This window comes from Chelonoidis abingdonii, chromosome 1, assembly GCF_003597395.2.
Source record: "Chelonoidis abingdonii isolate Lonesome George chromosome 1, CheloAbing_2.0, whole genome shotgun sequence".
Classification (NCBI taxonomy): Eukaryota; Metazoa; Chordata; order Testudines; family Testudinidae; genus Chelonoidis; species Chelonoidis abingdonii.
In genome coordinates, this window is record NC_133769.1 from 69,145,304 (window position 1) to 69,165,481 (window position 20,178).

General features: G+C 42.7%; 1 protein-coding gene across 7 annotated transcripts in view; it reads left to right on the forward strand.

The window, feature by feature from the left end:
- Positions 1-6,126: 6,126 nt before the first annotated feature.
- MDM2 (MDM2 proto-oncogene) overlaps positions 6,127-20,178 on the forward strand; it is a 29,780-nt gene continuing 15,728 nt past the window's right edge. For 5 of the 7 annotated variants that reach the window (XR_012655964.1, XR_012655966.1, XR_012655965.1 and 2 more), the window contains exons 1-7: positions 6,127-6,278; positions 6,746-6,830; positions 13,915-13,989; positions 14,422-14,555; positions 16,065-16,114; positions 17,513-17,580; positions 17,738-17,831. Coding sequence is in view for 3 of the 7 variants with exons in the window: in XM_032796550.2 (XP_032652441.1) it covers positions 6,750-6,830; positions 13,915-13,989; positions 14,422-14,555; positions 16,065-16,114; positions 17,513-17,580; positions 17,738-17,831 (502 nt within the window). In the remaining 4 variants the exon portion in view is untranslated. The remainder of the gene's footprint in view (positions 6,279-6,745; positions 6,831-13,914; positions 13,990-14,421; positions 14,556-16,064; positions 16,115-17,512; positions 17,581-17,737; positions 17,832-20,178) is intronic. The other 2 variants (XM_075066331.1, XR_012655967.1) reach the window with 2 other exon arrangements.

A 20,178-nucleotide genomic window follows, 5' to 3' on the forward strand; every position in this document is an offset into this window, starting at 1 on the left:
GGGGGGGGGGATGGGCAGGTGAAGAGAGTGCTAATCCCCTGCCCGGGTGGCTGCCATGGAGCCGGCGGGGGACAAGCTGGAAATCACTCCCCCATACATTCCAGAGCTGGCATTCAGCGGGGGCTGCGCTGACGGACCAGCAGTGGGAGAGACCTGGCCTCGCACATGCTACAGCTTAGCTCAGCCACCAGCTTTGCACACCAACCCCCATCTTCGGCCTTCGGACCACCCCACTCACCCCTGGTGGGTGTGCAGCTGGCAAGCAGGGATCCGGCAAGCAGGGATCCAGCCAGCAGCAGGAGCCGCCAGTACTGATGGAGGGAGGAGGCAGAAAATACAGGACAATTTGCACATTTTAAGGAAAAAGTCAGGTCACCTGCAGCAGGGCTTAAAAACGGGATATCTGGTCACCCAAATTAGGGGTGCATTTTTTCCCCGTATTCTGAACTGATATAACTAGGTCGGCAAAACTTTTAAGTGCAGGCCAGGCCTTAGTGGCACTAAAATAGTGCCTAAACTTTGTAGAACATTTTATGCAGCAGGAGCTGACTTAACTACAACAGCTGGACAAGTCCCTACACTCCTTGAAGGTGGCATTCTTTTTATAGTATAGCTGCAGCCTTACAGAGTTCATCCATATGGTATAGCAACCTGGCTTTTCCATAGGGGAAGTGTCTGTCGTAGTACAGACCCATATTCTAAAGAGGTATGGGGAAAACCTATTTCTAGCTTGCAAATGAAGCAATTATGAATCACGTCTTTAGACAGAATGTAAATTTGTATTAGAATGGCTTGAATTATCCTGGTCCTTAATGAGCAACCACAGACATGTTAGCTATGGCTCTAATCATGTCACTGGGCAGGGCTTCAAAGTGGTGGTGGCCTCCTTTTGTTTCTGGGCCATTGGAACAATGAGAATATTTGCTGTCTTAGGGCACAAGCTGCCATTCAACCTAAAAATATCACACTCTGGTTTTGTTTACACTAGCAAAAATAGTCTTACAATAAAAACAGTCTTGTATTACAGCAACTGCCAACAATGGTGCAACTGCACCAGTGGCAGCAAGCAACTGTGTAAGCACTGTGAGGAGGGGGAGAGAGAAGCAGCACACTCTTTTGCTTTATCATCATGTCCTTAAAAACTATCAATAACAGAGGCATAGTATTGCTACAGCTGTACCATTGCAGATGTGAAAAAAGAACAGCAGATTTTTAAACTAGACCAATCACCCACTGGCTTACTATAAATTCTGCCTGAGAAAAGAAGATTTGTGCCCAAAAGCTAATAAAAATCATGGTCAGAAACTCTTCCCCTGTTGATAGGTCTGGGAACAGTACTTATCAGCTGAAGAACACTCTCATACTCATTGGTCGCAGCAAGACACTCGCTGGCTGAGTGGAAAAGGATAGACATAACCGCCTGTTTTTTAAGAGCATGGGCTATATTAATCACAGTAAAAGTTACTGATGATTTAAACAGGCATGTCACTTATATACAGCCTGAGCAAAACTATGCCACAAATACAGCTACAAGGCCTGATACTTTGACATATATTTGTAAAGACTAAGCAAATGATATCTTTCTGTTTTGAATGTAATAGCTGTTGTGTTGATGTAAAAGGTGTTCTCTGTCTGTGCTTTTAATTGTTTTGCCTAAGTTCACTAGTTGCATTCTGTACAGGAATAAAATAGTGTTAATTCAATCATTTTCTAGTGTAGGGTAAAAACTGTCACTGCTGTTTTATGTTAAGTCCAACAGTAAAACTTCTAGCAATTCAGCTCTGCACACTTCAATACTTTCTGTATAAGTATCAGGTTAGGTTCTGGCTACATTTGGTTAGGGAGGGGTAAATCTGAGAGGATTCTTGCTTTGTCAGCTGTAGGCTAGGACATTCTGTCCTCATGAAAACAATCTTTATGCACTTTGAAATTCTGGGGATAATGGAATGTAAACACATCTCAAAAATTCTGGCAATTGTTTAAATGCCACTCATTGTGTAACTTCTTGGACCTTGAGCTTTGTGTTTAGAAGGATAACAAGACTGTCTTGAAAATCTAAGTACTTTGCACACAAATACCTAGATTTAACGATCACTGGAATTTTTTACAAGGTCCTGTTGAAAAACTATTTGTCCGATGGACAAGCCCAGACATTTGTATAGCCCTGCGCGGATCCAAATGTATACCCACGGATATAAATCGTTATCTGCGGAACCGCAGGGCTCTCCCAGGAACCGCAGCGGCAATAGAAACAGAACGTGGGGTGGGGCTGCCACTCTCAAAAGCCAGTGTCCCACACCAGCAGCTCCTTCAGTGTGGCTGTACCGCTCCCAGCCCTGCCCACTAGGGCGGGCACCAGGCTCCCAGCAGCTGTCCCTGGTTGCGCTCTTGTGTTAAAGGGGCACGCACACCCCCAGACAGGAGACAGACAGCTATGTGAAAGGGACGGGGGCAGGGCTGTGGGCGGTACAGCCGTGCCCTAGGAGCTGCCAGCGTGGGGCACTGGCTCCTGGGAGCGGCAGCCCCATGTTCTGCCCCTTTCGCCACTGTGGTTCCGCGGATACCAATTTGCATCTGTGGATATAAATTTGTATCCGCGCAGGGCTCTAGACATTTGTCTATCTCTTGTGCAGACAAGGTCATAGCTACATTATAATGGCTACAGCTGTGCCACTGTAGTTTCATAGCATAGATGCTTCCTACATCAATGGAAGAGGTTTTTCTGTCTCTGTAATTAATTCACCTCTCTGAGAGGTGGCTGGTAGCTAGGTTGATGGAAGAATTCTTCCATCGATTTAGCTGTATCTACAGTGAGGATTAGGTCGACCTAATTATATCGAACAGGGAGCAAACTTTTTTTTTTTCTTGAGCAATATACCTAGTTCAATCTAATTTTTAGATATAAACCAGGCCTATGTTAGTTGTAATGGGCAAGTAGCTTTGTTGAGCTTTGGTACATCTCTAAACGCTATCTGAAACAGGATCATGTCCTACAATGAAAATTCTCTCAATATCCAAAAATATAATTATCCAAACTTTGTGTTCTCCATGATGTTCTGATAAGCAAGGCTGTACTATATTACACTGTCTATTAAAATGATTACATAAGATTAGAATTAAACATGTGCAGGTCTTACCTTTATTCTCCTTCCACTCTCAAATAATTTAGGTCTGTTCTTTCCATTCCTAGATTTCAGTTTAAAAAATTGACAGTTGTAGGTTTCAGCGGAAAAATGGAAAATGTTAAAAACCAAATGCTTTGGTTTCAAAAAAAGGTCTAATTTTGTGGGGGAGGTTTTAAAAAAAAGATTTTGAATGAAAAATTTTGACCAGCTCTACTGACCTACAATTAACACTATAATTAGTAAATACCATTGCTAGAAACAAATAATTCTATTACTAAAATTAATTTACATTTTATCTTTTTAATTTGAGGACTCTATACTTATTAGAATATTTGAATCAGGGATTAAAGGAGAGGAAAAAAAAGGAGAGGGTAGCTTCCCCACCTCTCCTTGGACTGAGTAAACAGCTCTTTTCCACACATTCCCCTCCTGTTTCAATCTACTTTAACCACTGATTTGCATACATTAGTAAAAATCAGTAATACATATGCCTATTATGAGGGAGTTTGGAAATCAAACTAGCAAGCAAGAGTGTCTTCATCTAGTACCAAACCAAATAAAATTTATTTTAATCTGGCATTGAATTAGTTATGTGAATGATATGAAAGGCTCTCTGCTTGTATTCATCTGGATGAAATGCCATAGACCACAATCAACTGTTCTATAAATAATATGTTGTAGCTGGATTTATTAAAGGATTAGAAAACTTTAACATCAATAGTAATAATTTCTGCTAAAATAAATGTAATCAAACCTTATACGTCAGTGTTTAAGATAACTGACACAGAGATCAGAAAAATTCTCTTTCCCCCAGCCTATCTCTGTGGCATTGCACAACTGTCAGGGTGTATGGTGGAAGCAAGCAGCTATACAGGAAACACTGGATGACCTAATATAGTATAGAGAATTTTATGTTCTTAATAAATAAAAAGATGAAATAAATATTTGCAGGGAAAAAACAGGGTTACATAGTAGACTTGCTATTATTGATGGGCCCTAATTTTAATCCTCTGACTGCCCTTAACTCTTCACCTCTACACCCAATACGTTTTGAATGAAATAATAGTAGTTTTTACAGAGGATTTTACTAAAAAATGTCGACTTTGTGAGACAAGAGGGAGAACATAAGCTGGAAAGGAAATGACTGGAAATACCTATCACTACATCCAAATTTTCCTTTTCCTGTGCCACTGTTTTTCTCTTTACAGTTGAAACTGCTAAACTTGATTCAAACAGTTATTCAAGTAAGTGTGTTTTTCCTGACCTCAGGCCAGGCAGGGATTTTTTGTCAGATGACCATGGCCTCAATCCTGTGATATGTTCCTGAGGGGTGTAGTCCTGCTGTCCGCAGAAATCCAGGTGTATGTTATATATGCATGGTTAAAGCCTAATCTATAGAACAGTAACTGGAGATGATGATGATTTTATAAATCTATATGATTTTATAAAAAATTGATGAGTGAATATAATGTAACTGGAATATGCTTCATGCAAAAGGTCTCTTGTAAGGTATCATTACAAAGCTTATTCTCTACTGAGTGTGGTCATCCTATTCGTATAAATCTATCAATCTTGTATCTGAAACTAGAAATATGAAATATAACTCTGAGGGAGTATTGTAATTATGCAAAGTGTGGGCCATTAATGGAGGTTTGGAATCTTAATGGCTCCCATCAACCAGGACAATTGACTGGATGGCTCTGTTCGCAGGCAAGCCTTCCTGTGAGTCAGGTTGGGAGGAATGAAGGCTTGGGTCTTACAGTGACATGTGATCACGTCACATGAACTGGAATCCATCTTTAACCTGGTGCTTTTTTGGGGGGGGGGGCGGGGGAAGGGTGGAAACCCAGAGGGACAAAGGATTCCCGCCTTACGCAAAAGATATATAAATGGGTAGAACAAAACAAAGAGGAGAGAGTAGCCATCATGAAGAATTCCCTAGCTATCACCTGAGCTGGAACAAGAGCTGTACCGGGGAAAGAATTGTGCCCAGGCCTGGAAAGTGTCCAGTCTGAGGAAAAAACTTACTGAAGCATCTCTGAAGGTGAGGTTATCTGTATTTAGTTTGATTAGATATAGATTTGCACATTTTATTTTTTCTGGTGACTTACTTTGTTCTTTCTGTTACTACTTGGAACCACTTAAATCCTACTTTCTGTATTTACTAAAATCACTTTTTACCTATTAATTGACCCAGAGTATGTATTAGTAGCTGGGGGAGAGGCAAACAGCTGTGCATACCTCGCTATCAGTGTTACAATTTTTGTGTTTACCCTGTACAGTATAAGCTTTATACAGGGTAAAATGGATTTATTTGGGTTTGGACCCATTGGGAGTTGGGCATCTGAGTGCTAAAGACAAGCACATTTCTGTGAGCTGTTTTCAGGTAAACGTGCAGTTTTGGGGCAGGTAATTCAGACCCCGGCTCTTTGTTGGAGTAGACGGGAGTGTCTGGCTCAGCAAGACGGTGCTGGCATCCTGAGCTGGCAGGGAAAGCAGGAGCAGAGGTTGTTTTGGCAGCTCCCAAGGGAGTTTCTGCCCCCCTTACAAACCAGTTCAACAAGCAAGCTGACCATGGCTCAGGTGCTGGTCAGCGCTCCAGGCTGGGCACCACTGCGTGGCACAAACAGCCGCGCAGCTTGGTTCCCTGCTCGTTTGCTGCCCGGTGTGGACACCTGGCTTGGGGGGAGACAATTGCCCCACTGCATGGCCGGGGAACAGGGCAGTGGGGGAATGCGGAGGGATCGCGGGCAGCAGGCAAGAGGGCGCTTTGGACACCGGAGAAATGCAGCTCCCGGAGTGTGTGAAAAGCGCTGGGTCAGGCCAGGAAACAGCGGGACTCGGGGCGGCGGCCCCCCGTCTGGCCGGGCTGAAGCAGGGCTTTGCCGGGGCTGGGGACAAGCCCGGCCTAAGCAGAGGCCCCTCCCCCCGGCAGCCTACGTGCTACGCGCAGCGAGCCCCAGGCCAGAGACCCGGATGCAGCTCGGCCGGGCAGGCTCTCGTGGCCGCGAGGGGGCGCCCGCCTGCCGGGTGCGCAGCGAGGAAGCCGCCGGCCCGTGGGCGTTGTGGCAGGGAAATGGCGGCGCTCGGAGCGGGCCTGGCTGCGGCCGCTCGCGGGAGGTAGCGGCACCTCCCTCTCCCCAGCGGCTGGCGGTGCGTGAGGACGGGACGGGGCGCTGGGCCTGGCTGGCGGAGAGAGAGGATCGGGCGGGGTAGGCCGGGCGTCTCGCCGACTTCTGGTGGGCAGGCGCCGCGGAGGGAGGCCGCGGGGGGCCCGCCCGGGAAAGAGGAACAGGCGGCCGCGGGGCTGGGGCGAGGGGCTGGACTGAGGCGGGCGCTCCAGCCGTTGGCTGACTCAGCAGCGGCGCGTGCGGCCCTCTTGGTGACTCAGCAGCGTCACCCCCGGGTCATGCTCGGACATGCCGGGCTGCCGTCAGCGGAGGAGCTAAGCCCCGACTTGCCTTCGCCTGGCGACGCTATTTAAAGGCGGCCCGGCCCCGCCGCGTCATGCCAGTGCAGCGCTTCAGCTCAGCCGCGCGCCCGCCAGGAGCGCCCAGGGCTTGGCTCCGCTCCTCCGTGCGGACTCCCCGCTTCGCTCACACCGGCTCTCTTCGTTCCAGGCAAATGTGCAACACCAAGATGTCAGCTGGGTCGGACGACCGCCTCGTCGCCTCTGCCATTCCCCCCGCCGAGCAAGAGGCACTGGTGAGTAGCCCTGGCTCAGGGGCACTGCGGTTTTCCTGCTGGCTATGGGGCTTGCTTCCAATGGACCTGCTGGTAGACAGGTGTGGAGATGTGGATGCTGACTGCGCCTGTATCAGTGCCAGGAAACTTAGATGTTCATACTGGATTAAAGCCAGGGAAATCAAGTGGATTCTCTTCAGTGGCACCAGAGCCCGCTCTAGTTTTTTTGCTGCCCCAAGCAAAACGTTTTTTTGACTGCCCCCCACCCCAGGCCTGCTCCGCCCCCCTGCACTACCCTGCTGCCCCACCCACACCCCCTGCTGCCTCAGCACTGTCCGCCTCCCTTTCCCCTCCACTGGTGCCCTGCCCCTGCTGCCCCAGCCTTGGGATCTCTCCTCCCCCCCCCACCCAGTCTGCACCCTCCTGCTGTCCCAGGGTCACTGGTAACTCACTCCCAGGGCAGGTCATTCAGCAGGAATTTTGGATGTGCACAAAACACAGACAGGCTTGGTTCCCATATGGTTACAGAACTGCAGTAAAGTGGAACAATTTTCAGCCTGTGTGATTGGAGGATATCTGGAGGCATATTATAAGCTGTCCTACATAAATGAGGAAAACTTGGTATGCCTTTATTATTCTTTTGTTTCACTCTTTCTTTTTATGGGGAATTTGGCAATGCAATTTCACTGTCTTCCTTTTAAACAAACAAACAAAAAAGGCAATGGCTGTTGAAAATAGCAGTTCCAGTCCTAAAAACCACTGGGAAGCACTTCTTGCTCAGTTTTATCCTACTTTTTTTACAGCAAGTTACAGTGGATCAGTATATTTGATTTGGGAGAAATGAAGTAACAGCTGCCCGAATTAAGCTTGAGCATGCCTGAATTTTGAAGGTGTTCAAATCTGGAAGGCAAGTGCTAGATTCCCTTTCTGAATAGTAGCTATATCTGGAAAGGGAAAGTCAATTTCTGCTTCCATGGCTCAGAAGAGGAAATCCTCCTAAGTGCCTGGTACTGTATCTAAAGAGCTGCCCAGGTCCACAGCCTCCCCTCCCTTACTTTTCATTTTAAATTCTAGTGGCATCCATGTACTTCCGTTGCAGCCTTCAGATAGAGAGGGGCACTGTCCATTTAGTCCACCCAATTCCTTCTTTGGGGGCTGCAAGGTGAGGTCACACCAGTATCCCTAATCCAGTCTGGGGAAGCCTTCTGAAGGGGATATCTGGGGCAAAGCCTTCTACTCCTTGGACATAATTGTTTCCCATTCATGGTGCCACCCCTTCCAACTCACAGCAAGCTGCAGCATAGCTTAGCTAACTTACTCCATACCCCTCCCTTTCCTGTTGATAGCTGCCAAGGGATTGCTGGGAAATGTAGTTCTTTCCCTGCTCCAGGGCTGGCTCTATAGGCAGGGAGCTAGGCAAGGAACTACAGGTCCCATGGGTTCTCAGGTCTCATGCTGGATCCCCAGCTGCTCCTTGGCTGGAGTCTGCAGGGTTGTGAGAGGGGAGGAAGCGAGTTTAAAAAAAAAAAAAAAGGGGGGGGGGGGGAATGGCCCAAAGGCTGCCCCTTGCAAATGTGCCGCCCCAAGCAGCTGTTTGTTTTGCTGGTGCCTAGAGCCAGCCCTGAATGGCACCGTTGTGCAAATAAATCAGGTTTCATGGTTGGGAATGGTTGGGAGTGAAGGATGGCACAGCCACCTAAACTTTGTGTTTCTGGGATTTTGTCGCTTTTAAATGCGTTCTTAAAGAAATGTTTTAACAGATGTTTGATTTTAATGCCAAGTTTGAGCCCTGAACAGATTACTAGATCCATGCATCTGACGAAGTGGGTATTCACCCATGAAAGCTCATGCTCCAATACGTTTATTAGTCTTTAAAGTGGCACAGAACCCTTTGCTGCTTTTACAGAGCCAGACTAACATGGCTACCCCTCTGATACTAGATCCATTCAGAATATAAAACCCATAAAAATAGCATTTAAAAAGGAAATCTTGACAATCATATTAGAGCATCGGGAAAGGTGTATGTTCTAGCACTACATGGTGTTTGTATTGTTTCTGAGAGAGTGTGAATTTAACTGATTCTATTTAACTATGGTGACAGGTTTCAGAGTGGTAACTGTGTTAGTCTGTATCAGCAAAAGCAATGAGGAGTCCTTGTGGCACCAGTTTTTTTTGGCCAGATAAATTTGTTAGGCTCTAAGGTGTCACAAGGACTCCTCAGTTGTTTTCATTTAACTGTAGGTTTTCAGTATGTCACAGTACCACCTTGTGCTGCATTAGAGCTTAAAAGCAGAACAGGGTAAGAGCCATAAACCTTATAATGAAAAGCCCAGGTGTGTGTTGATTCATTAAGTGTGTCACTCTTCTGTCTGAGTACTGTACCAGTGCTGCAGCAATGGTGTTAGTCACTATCCTATGGTTTCTGTCACATCAGATGTGACTTAAGTTATTAAAAAAGTTATGGCATGCTATTCCCAGTGAATTTACTTGGTTAGAAAAGTTAAGTAGTTACGAATAGTTTAAAAGGCCAGAAAGGTAGGAAGACATGAAAAAAGCTAGATGTTCATGGAAAAAATACCATGCAGCCTAGGATGGAAAAATACAGTGACTTATTTAAAATCAAAATACCTTAAAAGTCAGAGGTTTTGTCATGGAAATCAAGGCAGTGATTATAAGGCCTTGAAATGCGATCAGATCTACAATGCCTGGATGGATCCTTGTGTTAGTATAGAGTCCCATTGGGCACAAGCTTCCTCCCACACCTATCCAGTTGCAGAATCAGAGCTTAAATAATTAAGGGCTTGTCTACACTGACAATTTACAGCACTGCAACTTTCTCCCTTCAGGAGTGTGAAAAAACACCCCTCTGAGCGCAGCAAGATTCAGTGTTATAAAGCTCCAGTATGGGCAGTGCACCGCTGCTGGGAGCCGCACTCCCAGTGCTGGTAGCTATACCCATCATGGCGGTGAGGGTTTTTTGTTTGTTTGTTTTTGTTTTTGTTTTAAGCAGTGGGAGAGCTCTCTCCGAGCGCTTTACCATGACTACACAAACCATGTTAAAGTGTTTAGTGTTGCCCATGTAGACTAGCCCTAAGTTCTGTCTACTTATGATACGTTCTCTCTGTTTCAGTGAGATGTTCATTCCCTTTGTGAATCCATTGTAAAAACATACAAATGGCCATATTGGGTCAGACCAATGGTCCACCTAGCCCAGAATCTTGTCTTCTGACAATGGCTGGTGCCAGATGTTTCAGAGGGAATGAATGGTACAGGGCAATTTATTGAGTGCATCCATCCCCTGTTGTCCAGTCCCAGCTTCCAGCAGTCAAAGTTTAGGAACACCCACAGCGTGAGGTTGCATCCATGATCATCTTGGCTACTACCCATTAATGAACTTATCTAATAGTTTTTTAACCCACTTATACATTGGGCCTTCTTAACATCCTCTGGCACCAAGTTCCACAGGTTGTCTGTGCATTGTGTGAAGAAGTATAGCCTTATGTTTGGTTTAAACCTGCTGCCTATTAATTTCATTTGGTGACCCCCTAGTTTTATGTTATGTGAAGGGGTAAATAATACTTCCTTATTCATTTTCTCCACACCATTCATGATTTTATAGTCCTTTGTCATGTTCCCTTGAAGTCATCTCTTTTCTAAGATGAACAGTCTTAGTCTAGTTAATCTCTCCTCATATGGAAGCTGTTTTATATCCCCTAATCATTTTTTGTTGCCCCTCTCTGCATTTATTTTAATTCTAAGATATCTTTTTTTGAAAGGGGACAACCAGAATTTCATGCAGTATTCAAGGTGTGGGCTTACTATGAATTAATCTAGAGGCATTATGATATTTAGTGTATTATTATTTACCCCTTTCCTAATGGTTCCTAACGTACTGTTTGCTTTTTTAACTGCTGCTGCACATTGAGTGAATATTTTCAGAGAACTATCTGCAATGACTCCATTATCTTTCTTGAATGGTAACAACTAATTTAGACTCCATCATTTTGTTTGTATGGTTGGAATTACCTTTTCCATTGCGCATTACTTTGCATTTATCGACACTGCATTTATCACAAGCTAAATATGAGTCAATAGTGTAACACTCTTGTGCAAAAAAAAAAAAGCGAACATTCTTGGATGTATTAGCAAGGAGTGTTGTAAGCAAGACACGAGAAGTAATTCTTCTGCTCTACTCCGTGCTGATAAGCCTCAGCTGGAGTTTTGTGTCCAATTGTGGATGCCACATTTCAGGAGGGATGTAGACAAACTGGCAAAAGTCCAGAGAAGAGCAGCAAAAATGATTAAAGATCTAAAAAACATGACATATAAGAGAAGATTGAAATACATGGGTTTATTTAATCTGGAGAAGAGAAGACTGAGAAGGGGGCATAACAATTACAAGAAGGAGTTAGAAAAATTATTCTCCTTACCCTCTGAAGATAGAACAAGAAGCAATGGGCTTAAACTGCGGCAAGGGTGGTTTAGGTTGGACATTAGGAAAAACTTCCTGTCAGCATAGTTAAGCACTGGAATAAAATATGTAGGGAGGTTGTGCAATCTCCATCATTGGAGATTTTTAAGAGCAGGTTAGACAAACATCTGTCAGAAATGGTTTAAATAATAATTAGTCCTGCCATGAGTGCAGGGGACTGGACTAGACGGTCTCTCGAGGTTCCTTCCGGTCCAACGATTCTATGATTGGATTTCATCTGCCATTTGTTGCCCAGTCACCCAGTTTTGTGAGATCCATGTGTAACTCTTCACAGTCAGCTTTGGACTTTACAATCTTAAGTATTTTTATATTATCTTACAAACTTTGCTGCTCACAGTTTATCCCTTTTTCTAGATCATTTATGAATATATTGAACAGCACTAGTCCCAGTACAGATCCTTGAGGGACCCCGCTATTTACCTTTTTCTATTTTGAAAACTGACCACTTATTTCTACCCTTTGTTTTGTATATTTTAATACTGATCTATGAGAGGACCTTCCTTCTTATCCCATGACTGCTTAGTTTGCTTAAGAGCCTTTTGGTGAGAGGCCTTCTGAAAGTACAGGTATATCTAGTGAATCACCTTTGTCCACATTTGTTGACACCTTCAAATAATTTTACTAGATTGGATTCTGCATGATTTCCCTTTACAAAAGCTATGTTGACTATTCCCCAACATATCGTGTTCATATATAGCAGGAGTAGTCAATAGGTGGACCATGGGCCAAATCTGGACTGCCAGATGCTTTTGAATGGACCCCAAAATCTTATTTACTTATAATTATTGTTACTGTACTTTATTTTTATAATTTTCTCTGGAGTCTGGACTTTGCCTATCCCTTGACCAAGATATTTGGACCTTGACCCAAAAAAAAAAAAAATGGCTACCCTTGATCTGTAGTAAAGAACACAATTATCAGACACACAGTTTCAGCCAGTTTACGTGGTACTGATGTTAGGCTTACTAGCCTGTAATTTCCAGCATTGCCTTGAGGCTTTTTAAAATTGTTATTATGTTAGCTACTTGCCAGATATCTAGTGCAGAGGCTAATTTAAATAATAGGTTATATACCACAGTTGTCACTCAGCCGTTTCATGTTTGAATTCTTTTAGAACTCTTGGGTGAATGCCATCTGGTCCTGATAAATGTAAGCAGAGTAAGTCATCAGTTTGTTCCAAAACCACCTTTACTGACACCTCAGTCTGGGATGGTTCCTCAGATTTGTTACCTGAAAAGAATGGCTAAGGTGTGGGAATCTTCCCCATATCCTCTGCAGTGAAGACCGATGCAGTGGCCTTGACTTCACTGAGTTCTTCTTTACCACCTTGATCTCTAGTGGCCCCACTGATTCTTTGGCAGACTTCCTGCTTCTGATGTGCTTTAATAAATTTGTTGTTAGGTTTTGTCTTTTGTGAGTTGCTTTTCAAATTCTTTTTTGGTCTCCTTAATTATACTTTTACATTTGATTTGGTGTAGTTTGTTCCTTTCTGCTGTATATCTATCCATCTGTTGCATTTCAGTGGTATGTTTGTATTGTTGGGTTGAGCAAGTAATTAGGTTGTCTAACACTTTCCATATAAAAAATTTCTTGTGGCCCTTTTGTTTTTAGAAGCTCTAACTGCATCAAACCTTTGAAATACGGCAGAAGGAAAGTCCTTGGACTGAAGAGCTGTCCATTTTGTCCCATGACATTCGGTTCAGGTTTTGCTGAGAGATGTGTTTTTGAAAAAAGCTATTGCCCTTCTCTCACCCATTCTTCAGAAATATTTTATCTCATTGTTGAAATAACTAAACACGAACATGTTAGGACCAAGTTCATGCTGCTGCTGAACCAGCAACAGCAGCATCGCACCCAGTATTGGGAACACTTAAGAACCGTTAGAGCTGCTGTAGTACAAGAAGATGTGGGGAGAGAGACACAGGGGCTTATGCCCCAAACCAGCAAATAGCTCTAATGAGCCATCTAGTTAACTTTGAGGGCATCATGTGGGGTAGGAGCTGCCACACCTCCTGGTGGTGCGAGAGAGCTAGGCTGGGTCCCGCCTTGGGATAACAGCCTTCTACTTAACAGCTAATGTAGTAAGCCTTGTAGTCAAGGGGGAGCAGTCTGTGCTACGTTGCTGAAAGCTCAGGGTCCGCACCCAAGTGGTGATGTATGATTTGGGAGAGGGAGGATTGTTACATTTGCTTGTAATAGGATTTGTTTATCTTTTTTCTTAAAAAGAAAAACCTAGGAAATTATGTAAGCATGTAAACAAATTTTATTTAGGTTGCAAAGGCTGTCTTTGCTTCTGGAATCTTACTTTAGCCTCCATGTGCATATGTATTTTGTCACAGTCTTTAATTACGTGATGACACACAGATTTTCACAGCACCTCTGTTTCATTTGATGTGACCGATAAACGCACTATGGGGAATGACAAAATTAAGATTACACAGGGAACCAAAATCTGCCATGTCCTAACTTTGCGATGCTTGACATTTCAACAAAATTAACACTCTTTTAACATAGTTTTTGTGGGTGTAATATACAAGTAATCTATGGGCTTTCAGGCGGACATGCACTATAAAAATGAAATATATGTTGTTTGCTTTTTTTCTTTCCCCCCAGGTTAAGCCGAAGCCACTATTGTTGAAGTTGTTAAAATTTGCAGGTGCCCAAAAAGACACTTTTACAATGAAAGAGGTAAATTATCAGAACTTCTCACTAACAATGATGAGTAGCAATAAATTTAAGTTTCACTCTTACACGTTTACCATACTTACTAGTTACCCCATAATGAAAGAAAAATAATGTGGCTTACTGGAAACAGCATCAATGTGGACGCTGGGAGATGGTTCTGTTCCTGGCTCTGCCATAGTCCTGCTTTGTGACCTCGATCAAGTCACTTGACATCTATACCATAGTTTCTCTGTCTATAAAATGGAGTACTGTATATAGCTTTGAGAACTACAGATGAAAACTGCTATGTAAAGTAGTATTTATTTATTCAGTTGCAGCTGATAATTGAAAAGAGAATAGACTCTTTAGGGGGTTTGAAATAGGTTATTTTATATTTGTTTTATACTTTAAAGTTATAAATATATTTAATATAGCTATATTTGACTTGCATTGTAGGTAATATTCTATCTTGGCCAATATATTATGTCTAAACAATTATATGATGAAAAACAGCAGCATATTGTCCACTGTGGAGATGATCTTCTTGGAGATCTATTTGGAGTACCAAGCTTTTCGGTAAAAGAACACAGGTAACATTTCATATTCTTTGTGAGAGAGATCAGTATGAAATGTATGTAACACACTGAACTTATCTGTTGGTTTGCAATTTGTTGCATATTTTATTTGGATAGGTCTTGACACATAAAATTCTCATAACTGTATGCCCCCTGGCCAGGTGCCCAATTTTTTTAGAGGGAGGCACGATTCAGCCACATTTATATTTAAACTGCCAGACTTCAGAAGCAACGCACACTTCTGAGGTTCAGTAACCTTAGGGCAGGGGAAGGCAACCTATAGCACGTATGCCATAGGTGACACGCAAGCTGATTTTCAGTGGCATTCACGCTGCTCGGGTCCTGGCCACTGGTCCAGGGGGCTCTGCATTTTAATTTAATTTTAAATGAAGCTTTTTAAACATTTTAAAAACCTTAGTTACTGTACATACAACAATAGTTTAGTTATATATTATAGACTTGTAGAAAGCGACTGTCTAAAAATATTCTAATGTATTACTGGCACGCAAAACCTTAAATCAGAGTGAATAAATGAAGACTCAGCACACCACTTCTGAAAGATTGCCGACCCCTGCCTTAGGGGCTTCTGTCTACTTTGAAGAGAGATTCTCCCCTCTACCACTTGAGGTAACAGCAACATAATTTAGACATTACACAAGCACTTCAGACTGTCTTCTTCCCATTATGAACTCCTTATGCATGGGTGACCAAGTCCAGTAAAAGAGGTTGCAGAGAAGAGGCATACTCTCTTTTGTTTTTCTCCAGGCAGCTACACAACTCCTCAGTGCAGGGTGATGGTGGTTGAAGATTTCCCTTTGCAACAGGCTAGACTTTCTTCTGAAATAGGTTATATTGCTGCAAAGCCAATATGCATGACCTGGGTCTTGCCACTGCCCTAAAAGTTGAAGATATTTTTCTCTGGATTAAACCCTGAAATAGTGCTGTACAAGTTCCATTAAAAATGCTGTGAATCATGACTAGAGGTGGTCCAACTGCTGGTTAAGTGAGAAATGGCATTTTGGCAAAATTGAAACTTTCAAAAGAAAATTCCTGATCTTGTTGAAATTTTTTCATTTTTTTTGAGAAAAATTCAAAATGGAATTTTTTCCAACTTTTTAGAAAAAAGCATTTAAAGTTTCTTCAGTTTGTTTTGGTAGGGGGAAAAACAGTTTCCCTTTTTATACTATTTTCCCTTTTTATAACGGGGTGGTGAAAGAGGAGTGGAAAGCTTAAAAAGGCAAATTCAAAGTGGTGGTGGTGGTTTCCCCACCAAAATAAAATGAAAACATCCAAAAATGATGTGAAAAGTTTTGAGCAAAACAGAAACATTTTCATTTCTTTTGAATTTTTCATAAAATCCACTTACCTCTTTTTCAACCAGTTCTAATCATGACACTGCAAAATAATCAATGTTTTCAGCTTGGTCTTTCTCTCTTCTAGTTTGGCTAAATTTACCACAGTAAATAGGAACTTCTAATTTATAATTTTTAAATCTATTAAATGTCTGTTTTTTCTCCCTTCAAGGAAAGTATATTCAATGATTTCCAGAAACTTGATAGCAGTCAGTCAGCAAGGTAAGTTAGTGTTGAAAGGCCTTTTTTTTTTTCGGGAGGGGGGAGTGGTCTTTATTAATGCAAAAGTTCTGAAAGCTCTATTAACTTACTTTATAGGCGATATTCAGTTAACTTCAGCCATTGATAGATGATGTAATTATTGTCACTCTTGTAGCCCTGTTGAAGGTGAATTGCATCTTTTACAAATAAACTGTTTAAGGTTACGGGTCTAGCGCAGAAAATGGTCTTGAACTTGCTGATAGTGAAGTCACTGGCAAAATTTTCATTGGCTTCAGTGGAAACAGGATAAGACATTATGTGCAGACTTTGATTCTGCTTTCTTTACATACTCAACTCAGGCTAAGGAATATATTTTAAAAACTAAATATTTGAAAATTGGTTCATCCTTAACTACCCTATCTAATTTGAGTTAACATTTCTCTTCTAATAGTTGACACGATAAACAATAAAAGTAACAGGAAAAAAATCTATATACTTTGTTCTTATGAGTTTAATAAATCCATATATAATTTCGTAAAATAGCCTATGGTCTATTTCAGTTTATTCATATCTGCAAGAGAAGGATGGATAATGCAGCTGTGATGTAACTTAAATTTAAGAAATGAGTGAAATGAAAGTTAAATATGGGGATGAATTTTTAAAAAGGCTCTTAAATCTACATTTATATGTGTAATCTGCTTGATTTTCCCAAGTATGGAGCACTTAACATCTCCCATTGGCTTCAGTGGGTGCAGTTGGGTGCTCAATACTAGAAAATCAGTGAAGTCCATAAATATGGACTTTGGGGCTTAATGTTAGGCTCGTATTTTGGAAAATCTTGGCCAGAACAGCCGAGTAGAAGGATAGAAGATCTCACAGATAAAATCTAGTCAAATAAAGAGGATGTGTTTTACTATACTTAAATTTGTTCTAAATGGATACCTTTTGTCATGAAAATAACTAGTTGCATTATGTAGTTCAGGGTTCGTTCTGACAATGTAGTTAGAACAATTATTTGTGTGTCTTAGTAGTATATTAGTGACTGTAAACATCTCTTGCAGAGCTTGATGTCTTCTTTTGTAAACCAGTGGATCTTGTATGTGTCCTCTTGTAAATAGTGTAGTAAAGTGTGTTTTATTTATAAGAATATTTTCTCCCAATATTCTTTCATCTACGAAAAATTCCAAAACTGTTACATTTTTTTCTTATAATTATGTATATAATGTTACAAAGAAAACCTTGAACATTTCTTAAGAGTATGGAGTGATTTTTGTAAATGTTACGTACGCTCTGAATTAAGATTTAAAACAATATGTACAAAGTATTTGCAGTATATTTTTTTACAACTTTCACTGCAGTCCCTTGTGCCTGCAGATATTTCCTTTCTGATGCAGTGCATTATGTATTCTTCTTTTTCAGAGTCTATGGAAGCAAACACATCTGAAAATGAGACCAGGTGTCAACTTGAAAAAGGCAATGTTCTAAAGGTGATCGATCTACTTGGTATATTCTAATGTATACACTCTTTCAAGTTTAACAACTTCATTTGCTTTACCATTGAGATTTGGATGCAGTTGAAAGATAAAAATTAATTTCATACTCTCCACAGTCATACTGTGCTTACTTAGTATTTTTGTTAAATAGGAATCCATGCAAGAGTTAGTTGACGAAAAACAGACATCCCCAAATTTGACTGCTAGACCAACTACCTCATCTAGGAGGATGCTCAGTGAATCTGGTACGTGCACATCTATAATAAAATACTGAAAATCCTGCCTACCTTTCAAGAGCATGTACATCTAGACCAAACTTGTATATTACTGGCTCGTGTCGTCTTTTCTTGGGAGTCCACATTTTCGTGTTTTTAGCCAGTGTGAAAGGTACCAGATTGACAGCCCTGGAGAATGAGCTTCCCTTCTTATCCATAGAATAGATACAATGTGGGTAATGACAATACAGACTTCCCCACATGTGTGTACGTCTCCTAGCACAGCAGTTTTCAATCTTCTTTTCATTTGTGGACCCCTTAAAAATTTCGACTGCAGGTACAGATCCCTTTGGGAATATTTGACATAGTCAGCATACCCCTAGGGATCCGTGGACCACAGATTGAAAACCACTGTCCTAGCACAATGGGGCTCTGGTCCATGAGTAAGGCTTCTAGGTGCTATGATGATATATGTAATAACCTCATCAGCATGATACAGTCCTGATCTGCAAGGACTACTAGCAGGGTGATAGGGTAACTCAGTCTCCATGCCTGTTCAATTCTCTGCCTTTATACTGATGTCACCAACAAAGGGTATCAGTGGTATTTTCTTTGTGATGTGGACATCTTTTCATACACTGTGCTGAGACTATCAAACTGATGTCAGGTAACTCTTCAGACAGCCACCAGATTTTAACTTTTGGTTGCTGTTTGTAACCTACTTGTATTGGATTTAAGTCAGTGACATCGGGGTGAACGGCTTTATTTTATCCAGTTATCTTGGTCCAGATTTACAAAAGTATTTAGTCACCTAAATGCCTGCGAAAATAGGCCCTCTGAATCTTTTCTCTGCCTCACCCCTCTACATGGCAACTTCATATTTATTGGTTAATGTGTCTTTAAAATCTGAGGTGTTGATTCTGATATTTAGTAGCTGTAATTAGTGGGGATTTTTGAGGGGGGGTTTTTGTGTGGTTGTTTTTTTTTTTTGAGTTATGTGTAACTTTCAACCTCTTGGTGGTAACACTTCTTAACTTTCAATTATATGTAATATACACTGGTAATTTCCACACTAACCTGCATTTTATCCATATTATCTGGTGATTCTTGATAGGTTACTGTTACTCATCACCACTTTCACATAAAATCATAGCATGCAATATTTTATTTTGTTTTCCTGTGTTTGGTAATATTTTGTTCAGTTGCTTGATCTATGTAAGGTATTTCTGATATGATTTATCTTTGTAGTATTTAGGGCAGTCATCCTAGCCCAGGGGTCGGCAACCTGTGGCACGCGTGCCAAACACGGCACACGAGCCGATTTTGAGCGGCACGCAGCTGCCTGCCGCAGTCCTGGCCTCCAGCCCCACTCAACCCCCACCCATCCACTGCTCTCCCCTGCAGGGGCAGGAGGCAGAAGCTTGGTTCTGCGGCAACCAACCTTCTCCCTCCCCCGCTTCTTCCCCTAGCGTGGTGCTTTCCTGCTCCACCTCCTCTCCATCCCTGAGCCAATCAGCTGATGCCCTAGCGAGGGGGATGGGGGGGGGGGAGAGCAGTAGTGTGCAGGCAGTTCCCTAGAGGAGACAGAGAGAGGCAGGGATGGAGCCTTGGGGAAAGGGGTGGAACAGGGCATATCCCTTCCAGTCCCTGCCCTGAGCGGCTCAGGGCAGGAGGCTGGGAGCATCCCTACGAGCTGAGCACCCCAGACCTCTGCCCTGACCCCGCCCCCCCCACACACTCAGTCTTCTCTCCTACACCCCTTATGTCCCCCAGCCCTCTACCCTGACCCCCCCCACACGCTCAGCATTCTGCCCTGCAGCCCCCATATCCCCCAGCCCTCTGCCCTGACTCTTGAACCCTCACACATCTGCAGCCTTCTGCCCTGCATCCCCACAGCCCTCTGCCCTGACCGCCCCCACACTCAGCCTTCTGCCATGCACGCCCACACACACCAAGCCCTTTGTCCTGACCCTTGACCTCCCCCCCCCACCACAGCCCTCTGCCCTGACCCCATAAACCTCCCCACCCAGGTCTGGGGTCCCAGCCGCAGGCCCTGCTCAGCCCGCTGCCAGCCTAGGTGAACAGAACCCCAGGCTGGCAGCGAGCTGAGCAGGCTAGCGGCGTAAGATCAGCATTTTAATTTAATTTTAAATGACGCTTCTTAAACATTTTGAAAACCTTGTTTGCTTTACATATAATAGTTTAGTTATATGATATAGACTTATAGAAAGAGACCTTCTAAAAACATTAAAATGTATTACTGGCACTCAAAACCTTAAATTAGAGTGAATAAATGAAGACTCGGCACACCACTTCTGAAAGGTTGCCGACCCCTGTCCTAGCCTATTGTAAAACGGTACTGCCATTCACAGTATAT